This window comes from Camelus bactrianus, chromosome 12 (assembly GCF_048773025.1).
Source record: "Camelus bactrianus isolate YW-2024 breed Bactrian camel chromosome 12, ASM4877302v1, whole genome shotgun sequence".
Classification (NCBI taxonomy): domain Eukaryota; kingdom Metazoa; phylum Chordata; class Mammalia; order Artiodactyla; family Camelidae; genus Camelus; species Camelus bactrianus.
The window spans coordinates 57850465-57859735 of NC_133550.1; the positions used below are offsets into that span (position 1 = coordinate 57850465).

A 9271-nucleotide genomic window follows, 5' to 3' on the forward strand; every position below is an offset into this window, starting at 1 on the left:
CGGCTCAGCCCCGGGCAGACTGCAGTCCGGGCACCTCAGTCACCATGAAGGCTCTCCTTGTGCTGGGGCTCGTCCTCCTCGCTGTCGCTGTGCAGGGCAAGGTCTGGGAGAGATGCGCGCTGGCCCGAAAGCTGAAGGAACTCGGAATGGATGGCTACAGGGGAGTCAGCCTGGCCAACTGTAAGTCATCTCTTGTTCGTCCTTCCAAATAGCTGGTGGGGGCGGAACGGATAGTAATGCAGGATGAATAATGAGAAAGGGACTTTGAGCGAATGGAGTTTTTAAAAACTCTCTTGGAAGGTTTGTACACTTAACAATGTTTAGAAATATCACCTTGTTCCTTTGGAATCAGATGTGCCAGGTGAAGGTTTGAGGATATGGGAGGGCAAAATTCCATACCTCTCTAAGCATGCCGGGCCCCATGCTTCCAGTGCCACTAAATTTGCGGGTTCGGTTCCCTCAGCGGCCCGCGTAAGGCTGGCTGAAAGGTACCTTTGGGCACCTGGGATGTCTCTGTCAGGCCCTTGGCATTTGAGTCCAGCCACGTCTAGTTTGGAACTTGGGTTCTGCAAGCCTAGAGTAATGCAGTATTTTTCTCCTTTCTAATCATGATGTTGGGGTTTTAACAGCAAATTTTAAAAATTCTGTGGAACTCTTTTTTTGGAGGGGGGGTAATTAGGTTTACTTATTTATTTTTAATGGAGGTACTGAGGCCTGAACCCACAACCTCGTGCGTGCTAAGGACACGCTCTACCACCGAGCTCTACCCTCCCCGCTGAACTAACACAGGGGCTGGTAGGACCCAACTTCCCCTCAGTCAGTGTTTGTATGAGGATCCCTGAAATGCAGCAGGAAAGGACGTTTCATTATTCTTACTCACTCTAGTTGATGAAGTAGTTTTCACTTTCTGCCACAGAATTCAAGCTGTGCCCGAAGTAAAAGTTGCTCTTGATTTTAGTCCAATTTTGTCGATGCAGTCACGGTATTTTTCAGGTTGAATTGAGACATTTCCCCTCAATAACTATTTCTGAGCAAATGAGCAGATGGCTGGTTGGATGGATGGATGGGTGGATGGAATAGTCTTCTGCATTTTACAGCTCTTGTCTGGGGTCTAATTTGACATCCAAATTCACCTTTAGATATCATAAGACAATTTCTTCCTCCCAGAAATTCCTTATTTTCCCCACTAAAAAGCACTTTTCCATCATCATCATATATCTACTGCTAAGCACAAATCCACTCAACAACTCTGTTGATTTTTCTCTTCTAGGCTGAATCTTACCTGAGGGATGGGAGCAGGGGAAGCGTAATAGAAAAACAACTAGTTTCATATTTTCTAAAGTATGTTGTCTTATTTCATTAGTATTACAAAATGATTTGATAGCAAAAGAATTCTCTTAAGGGCCCTTTAGCACTAAGGTGTTAAAATGCTTCACACGTAAAAGTCATCTTTATACTTACAAAGGCGTCAGTCATTAGTAAAAGTGAATTTGCCTGATACAACATGCTTTGCAATGTAAGTCACGTGGTGTTGCTGTTTACTACTAAAAGTAAGTTCTTTTCAGGGATGTGTTTGGCCAGATGGGAAAGTAGTTATAACACGAAAGCTAAAAACTACAACCGCGGCAGCGGAAGCACCGATTACGGGATATTTCAGATCAACAGCCGCTACTGGTGTAACGATGGCAAAACTCCAAAAGCAGTGAACGGCTGTGGCATCAACTGTAACGGTAAGACAAGATGACACTGAGTGTGGGCACGGGGACTGTCCTGTCATGTTTACAAGAACAGAGATTCAGAACAAACAAAAAGGCCTTGATGGGGTCACCAGGGACCTAGGAAACCTCCATCTCAACTTCCAGAAACTCTTTATTACCCTCCTCCTGATTCCTGAAGTAAGAACGTAAAGCGCTCCTATCATGAGAGGTTGCTGTTCTCTGATACACAGAGGTTTCTGGGGGGATCCATCAATTTACTGTGGCTGGACTGTCTGACTCTCTGTGCAGAACTATGCACTCCTCTGACTTACTCTGAGGAGGTTTGGGGATAATTTGGTGGCGTGGTCTTTTATTTTTTTTTCATCTATGGTCCTTTATTGAAAAAATGAGAGGATTAGTAGTTAACTAATCAAGGAGGAGGACTATGTGTGGCCCTTTTGTAAACATGGTTTTCACTTTTTATTATGAAATGTTCTAAATATACGGAAAATTAGAGAAATTAGTATAATACACAGAAATATATCCATCATGTCCTTTAACAGTTTTTAACATTTTGTCCTATTTACTTCTGTTATGTGTGTATATATATATATATTTTTTTTTGGTTGAATGATTTTAAAGTGAATTAGAAACATTATGACATTTAATCTCTAAATTCTTTAGTTCCTGTGCACAGTTCCTATATAATCACAGTCATTCTAACAAGCTAAGTTATGGATTTGTTTAATTGGGGTGAAACAAATATTCTATTGAGTTTATTTAAAAATAGAGGTCACATATGGAATCTCTTGTGCATAAAGTATTGAGGAAGTATTGCAAAATTTTATATTGTCAAATTTTTATTCATGTTTTGTTTTTTATGCTGTTAAATTTTTAAATATTAAATTGTCTAATAGAGAAGATGAAGATCTTAGAATATTCTTTTATATTCAGTTAACTTCTTTTTAAAAATATTTTGTATTATATAATAATTTGTGGTCCTTGAATGAAAATTCTTACTACCCAGAGATTTGTGACCACTGGTAACTTGGTATACACAAATTCTTTCAGGACACGTATGAAACGTGTCTATGAAGGTAAAGCGATGTCATGCACATATCTACCCACATACAAATGTGCAGGCAATGTGTTTTTTAACAAAAATGATATTGCTTTCTATATACTGCTCTATGGTTTGTTCTTTATCACAGAAAAGTATTTTTAAGTCAACAAATACCAATTCGTATTAGTTTTTAAAGATGAGTAGAATTCCACTACATAAATATTCTGTCATTCATCAGTGTAGCTCTTACTGGTGAGCTCTTAGGCTGTTCCCATTTTCCCCTTTATTAATTGCTGTGAGACACCTTGTGCATACATCTTTGAGTGTGTTTTTATTATTTCTTTAGGAACATCTTTCCAGTAGTCGAAATGCTGAGCAAAAATATGCTAGGCCAGTTTCTGTTTCTTCATTTGTTTAAAGTGTTTAGTAAAAGAAAAAATTCTATCACATTAGTTAATAATTCCAGAGCTTTCAATGACTTTGGTAAATGAGGAACAGAATGCTTTATTTCATGCCAAATGGGATGCAAGGAAGAAGATATTTTCCCTCCACATTCACAGATACGTAGACTCTTGAAAAGTCATTTGTGTTCTCTCTTCAGCTTAAGAGAATAAAACTGGCTGAAACTAAATTTAAAATGAAATTTCTATGACCGTTGTTTTCATTCCTCACCGTCTCTTTTTCAGTTTTGCTGCAAGATGACATCACTAAAGCCGTACAATGTGCGAAGAGGGTTGTCAGGGACCCACAAGGTGTTAGAGCATGGTATGTCTTTTTTTCCTTCCAGTTTTATTGAGATGTAATGGACATACAGCACCGGATAGTTTAAGGTATACGGCGTAATGATTTGACTTACATACATCACAGTAGGTTTAGTGAACATCCATCCCCTCAGACTGTTAGAGCAGGCAGACAGCTAGATGTGAGTAGAGAAGGGGGGGACACAGGCCAAATGGCAGGAATTGGAAAGTAAAGGAGGGGCCTGGGCCAAATGCAGGAAACCCTACATCATGTAAACAACAGGGGTCCCTGGGCAGAGAAAGAAAAGTTGGAACCTCTGGGCTGATAAGCAGTCACAAATTTAGGTGTGGCAAGCAACCAGGAGGTCCACAAAGAAAGGTGGGAAAAGGCAAGAACCTCCAGTGTCTAAATGTAACCTTTTGCTCATTTTGCCCTCATTTCAATAAAATTAGCCTTGCAGATTAGAAATACCCATCATGCACCAACGCCATGACATTTCCCAGCCACACTAAATAAGGACAAAAATCCCTCCTCCCTTTGGGAAGGTGGAGTTGGGATGAAAATCAGGGAATACGACCCCAAACCCTAATCCCTGCAAGGAATATACTGCCCATTTATTTTCACACTCTATGTAACCGATCCGCCAAAGAAACTCTGGACAGTGGCTCATCTGAGCCTGCCCACTGCCCCATTGAGAGTGTACTCTCTGTCCCTTCTTTACTTTCTTAGCCTCTCATCTCTGAATTCTTTCTACCAGGAGACAAGAATCTAATCACCTGCAAAAATATGGATATAAAATTAAAGAAATAGAAGAAGAAAATTGTGTGTGTTGTCTTTAGGATTTATTCTCTAACAATTTTCATATATAACATGTAGCAGTTAATTATATATGTAATTTATTGTATTTATTATATATATAATTTATCAGGTTGTACATAACAGCTCCAGTATTTATCTTACTATAGCTGGAAAGTTTATTAACTTTTGAGTGCCTTCATCCAATTCCCATCTTCTTCCTCCCCAACCCAACCCTCACCTCTGGTATCCACAAATCTCTTTTTCTGAGTTTTTTGTATGTTTGCTTTTGAAGTATAAGCCACCTACCACACTCTTGTTAGTTCCTGTTGCAAGCACGCTGTGTTTTAAGCATCAAAGGGGAGGTCTGGTTTGCCCTCCTGTTCTGAGACAAGTCAGAGAACATTGACAAAGACCAAACTGTGCTGCTGAGAACTGACAACTGCAGCTCCGGGTTTATGCGGAACAGTGTGTTACCTCGAAACGATCTACTTTAACTGATTCAGAATCTTACCCTTTTACTCCTCAATTTCTTTTAGCGGATTTCTAGGGTTTTTAAGATTCTCCGCACTCAAGTAGAGTTGATTTACAATGTTGTGTTAGCTTCTGGTAGATTAAGACACTAAGTGAACGCAGCTACGTTTCAATCTTACTCCTCTTGTTTCCTCTTTCTCTCCAGGGTGGCATGGAGAAATAAATGCCAAGGCCATGATCTCAGGAAGTATGTTGCGGGTTGCAGATTGTAACTGCGGAGTTTCCTTCTTCAGCTCGTTTTGTCTCTTTTTCATATCAAGGAAGTCATCATTTAAGTGACAGGTCATACTACCATTCTTTCAAGCAAATAATGTTTCTACAAAAGCAGGAGCATGTAGTCTTTTTTCTAAGAGGCTTAATATTTACTAACGTGTTTCTTGTTGGATATGAGGCCTACAGTGCTTTCGGTTGGCTAACAGAACTAATGCTGGTGAACATTTGTCTAAAATCATAATTATCAAACAGATCTGCAGCCCATTCAGTTCTTAATCAAAGAAAGAACCCAGACTTAATCTTGAATGATACAAGTACTGGCCAATATTCAATGGAAATGTAACTAAAGAGTATCTTGAATGGATCTTAGGCAAAGTCCCACCAACATAGGCACATGACGCCTTCATCTGTTCAGTCATCTTCAAAAACAGTAAACGATAACCACTGTTTGTTGGGTAATGTAATGTTTTAAAAGGGACAGAAGGCCAAATGGCTAATAATGAAGACAATCTGAATTAAGATTTTTGTTTCCAGTAAGTGTGAGGCCTTTGCTTTAACTGTTTTCTTAGAAAGGTTGCCTTTATGAAGCTTTAAAAATAAACACACAAGTTATATATCAATCTATTTTAGCCCTTTTAAAGAACTCCTTCATGCATCTTGCTGACCACGAAGAGAGATTAGATCAAGAAATAGAGAGAGAGTTTAGATGAGGCGTTACTTTTCCTTAATTTCATTAACTTCCTGCATTATGACTAAATTCAGAGGCAGATGAGCTTGCAAGTATGGAAATAATTGCTAATTAACCACAGATGAGAAATCACGCATGCTGTTAAAAAATACAAACACTATCATTAAAGGCTTTGCAATTCATATCTTGTCTTTCTTTTTTTAGACCCTTTTAGTGTCTTTGAAGAAAAAAATATGTATGTATATATTTGGGGAAAATGATTTGGCACTTAAGTATTTGTCGTACCCAAACAGCTGGATAATGCTGGAGAGAAACCCCTGAGCATGCTGACAGGTCTCACTTGAAATTCATAACCACAGATCTCACATGGGCCCTCCAGTCCGCCCGGCCATCTGAGTCACTTCTCTGCAGCCCTCTATCTGAGTCCCCACTCTCCAAAATGACCAGCACTGTTTCACTTCTCCTCTCTTCAAAGTCCCAGCACACACGCTCAACCACTCACCTTCTACCCGCTCTCATCTCAGTAGATGGCCGGCCGCAGGGTACCCTGGGAGAAGAGGAGCAACTCAGGCCAAGCCCTCCCCTCCCGGCCACCATAACAGAGGCCACATCTCCCCTGGGCCCCTCCCCTCTTCCTTCCCCGCTATAACTCGGTTGAAGGACCTCTGCTCCTGCCAGTGGCAGTTTCCCCACATGCAACCTCCATCGCAGCCCCCTCACTCCTCCAATTGAGGCTGAGTGTGTCCTGCATCCTGAGTTTCTCCCTCTTTGCTGGATCAGCCTCCTCATTGTGCAAACTGCCCCGGTAACCTTCCCTCTTACAAAGAACTCTCTGGTGACTCTACATAACCTGCAAGTACCACATCGTTCTCCGCTCCCTTTGACAGCAACACTTCTGGGACGAGATAACTCTATTCACCAAGTCCATGTCCTCACACCCTTTCTCTTTTCAACCCTTCCTAATCTGACTGCTCTCCTCACTCAGCTGAAGACTGCTCCAACGTGACTCCTCCCATGACTACTTGGGGCCAACTGTAGGGACCACCTGTTCTCTGTTTATCTTGCTTGATCTCTCAGCAGCATCGGACAAAGTGAGCCACTTCATCCTTCTAGAAAAGTCTTTCTCCCTCAGCTTCTCATTTACATCCTGCCTCTACGATGTCTTCTTCTCAGTCCTTCTTGGCTAGCTGTTTCTTCTGCAATTTAATTCCTAACTGTGGGAGTGCCCCCGGGCTCATGCCTGTAACCATTTGCTAGACTACATGTTTTTCTTATGTATTTGTCTCTTCTTGCTGATATATAAACTCTAAAAGAACAGAGGTTTTTTTTTCTCCCACTTTTTTAAAGACATTCAGGGAGGGAGGGTATAGCTCAAGTGGTAAGTGTGCATACTTCCACGTAGGAGGTCCTGGGTTCATCTTCAGTGGATCTTAGGCAGAGTCCCATCTATGTAGGCATGTGACGCCTTCATCTGTTCAGTCATCTTTAAAAACAGTAAACGATAACCACTGTTTGTTGTGCAAGGTAAAATTTTAAAAGGAACAGAATGCCAAATGGCTAAACGTGAAGACAATCTGAATTAAGAATTTTGTTCCTGGGTTCAGTGGAGGAGGTACTGGATTCCTCCACTAAATAAGTAATTAAGTAAATAAACCTAATTACCTCCCACCCGCTAAAAAAAAACAAACAAAAAAAAAACAAAGGCATTGAAAGAATCTCAATATTTCCCCAAGTTTGCAAGTACAGTAGAGTCTTTTATTTTTTCTGAACACTTTCAGAGTACATCACCAACATGGTACCCAGTGGCTCTGAGACCTTCAGTATGTAATTCCTGTATAACCTCAAAAAGTACATTCTAATCAGGACGTTAACACTGATCCATTAATACCAGCTAATCTTCAGATCCCATTCATTCTCATCTACTGTCCCCGTTTGTCTTTCTTAATAAAAAGATCTAATTCAGAATCATGTGGTGTACTTCGTTGTCATGTTTTTATCAGTTTCCTTTAATCTAGATCATTTCTTCAGTCTTTTCCTTGATTTTTATGATTTTAGCCCTGTTGAAGATGGCAAAGCAGCTGTGTTGTGAAAGGACCTGAGGGTTTCTGACGCTCTCCTGATCAGATCGGCCTGTGCATCCTTGGCAGGAACACCACACACGTGATGCCGTGCTCCTCTCCTTGGGTCTTCTCAGGTGGCACGAGGCTCTGAAACATTCTGTTAGTGATGATGTTCACTTTGATCGTTTGATTGAGGTGATATCTGCAAATTACCTCTGCTGTGAAGTATTTGGGAGAGGGTAAGGTACTTTGAGATTGCTCCTCATCAAATTTTCAATTAATGCATTTAATTATTATATCAAGTAGACCCCTGGCTTCCTATTATCAAATTATGATGAGGTATAATCCATCACCATCATGTATTCTGATGTGCACATTGTCCCTGATTTGGCCACTAGAGCCCCTGCAAGCTAGCTTCTCTGTTGGTTTCACACGTCCCCATCATGTTTTGAGCACTTGTTTTTGTTTTCTGGCACAAAATGTTCCAAGGTTCACCTTGTTCTTTTCCTATTTAAGCCTGGAATCAGCCTTTGATCCAGAGAGCCCTCATTCCTCATAGTGGAGAAGGGTATTTCGAAAACAAGACCTGGGCACTAGGGTGTCACTGTTCCCAGGCCCCATCAATGGACAAAGCTAGAGGATGTGCATATTTACACGATATTTATCTCTATGTCCATCTGTTTAAATTGAATTCACATAATACATCCAATTCCAATCCTACACCACTAGGCTCATTCATATTTTCCCCTTTTCCATGTTGGTAACTGCTTTCCATGACAGTAAGAAACCTGGTACCTATTGTCCATATTGTCCTTAAAATGTATCCTTTATAGGTGCAAATCTACTTGTAAACTCTACTCTCGGTTCCTGGAATTGGACCCTGTTCATCATCTCAGTCCTTGCTGATTTCACGTCTGAAGGACGTCCTGAGCCCTGTGACCCTCAGGGATCCCCAAGCCCGTCAGCCCCCAGGCTCTACAGGAGTTGCTCATCCAAGAGGCGGGGATTGTTTCCTTTTGCTTTTACTGGTCTTTCGTTCCTCTCTCAGGTTGTAATGTTTCAATTTATTTCCCAGGTGACTCTGACAAAATTGCTGAAGAAGAAGCAGTTGGAGAAGATTCAATTCTTTTCAACAGCTATGAGCTATTTCTCAACTCTGATTATGCATGAGATCGTCAAAGCTTCATCCTACAGTTACCGTATCAGACACTTGGGAGTAGATGTAAGTAACCTGTATGCTTAGGGTATTTGATGCACCGCTGGAGTGGAGATCCAAGCACATAGCTCTGGTTACCAGCCACAGGCAGCTTGTGCCGTGGGCAGGGACAAGCACACGCATGAGGTTCATTGAGAGCACGTATGAAGAACTCTGGGAGAATTCTTAGGGGCAAAGTGTCAGCAGCACAGATTCATCCCCACCCTCCCACCATCTTGCTGAAGAGTCAACTGGGTTCAAGGCAGCTGTTTGTACTTTGAAACC

General features: G+C 41.1%; 1 protein-coding gene across 1 annotated transcript; it reads left to right on the top strand.

Annotated features, from left to right (window-relative positions):
- LOC141579440 (lysozyme C-like) lies at positions 1-5913 on the top strand. Its single transcript, XM_074375443.1, has 4 exons — positions 1-180; positions 1566-1730; positions 3447-3525; positions 4976-5913. Exons 1-4 carry the CDS (start codon positions 45-47, stop codon positions 5040-5042), a joined length of 447 nt encoding a protein of 148 aa, XP_074231544.1. The 5' UTR covers positions 1-44; the 3' UTR covers positions 5043-5913.
- Positions 5914-9271: the final 3358 nt, after the last annotated feature.

What these genes read in the sequence shown, in the direction of transcription:
- LOC141579440 (XM_074375443.1), top strand. Translation starts at nt 45, where the DNA reads ATGAAGGCTCTCCTTGTGCTGGGGCTCGTCCTCCTCGCTGTCGCTGTG. An exon ending in GGGAGTCAGCCTGGCCAACT is followed by an intron (nt 181 to 1,565) that starts GTAAGTCATCTC and finishes AGTTCTTTTCAG; the next exon opens with GGATGTGTTTGGCCAGATGG. An exon ending in CTGTGGCATCAACTGTAACG is followed by an intron (nt 1,731 to 3,446) that starts GTAAGACAAGAT and finishes TCTCTTTTTCAG; the next exon opens with TTTTGCTGCAAGATGACATC.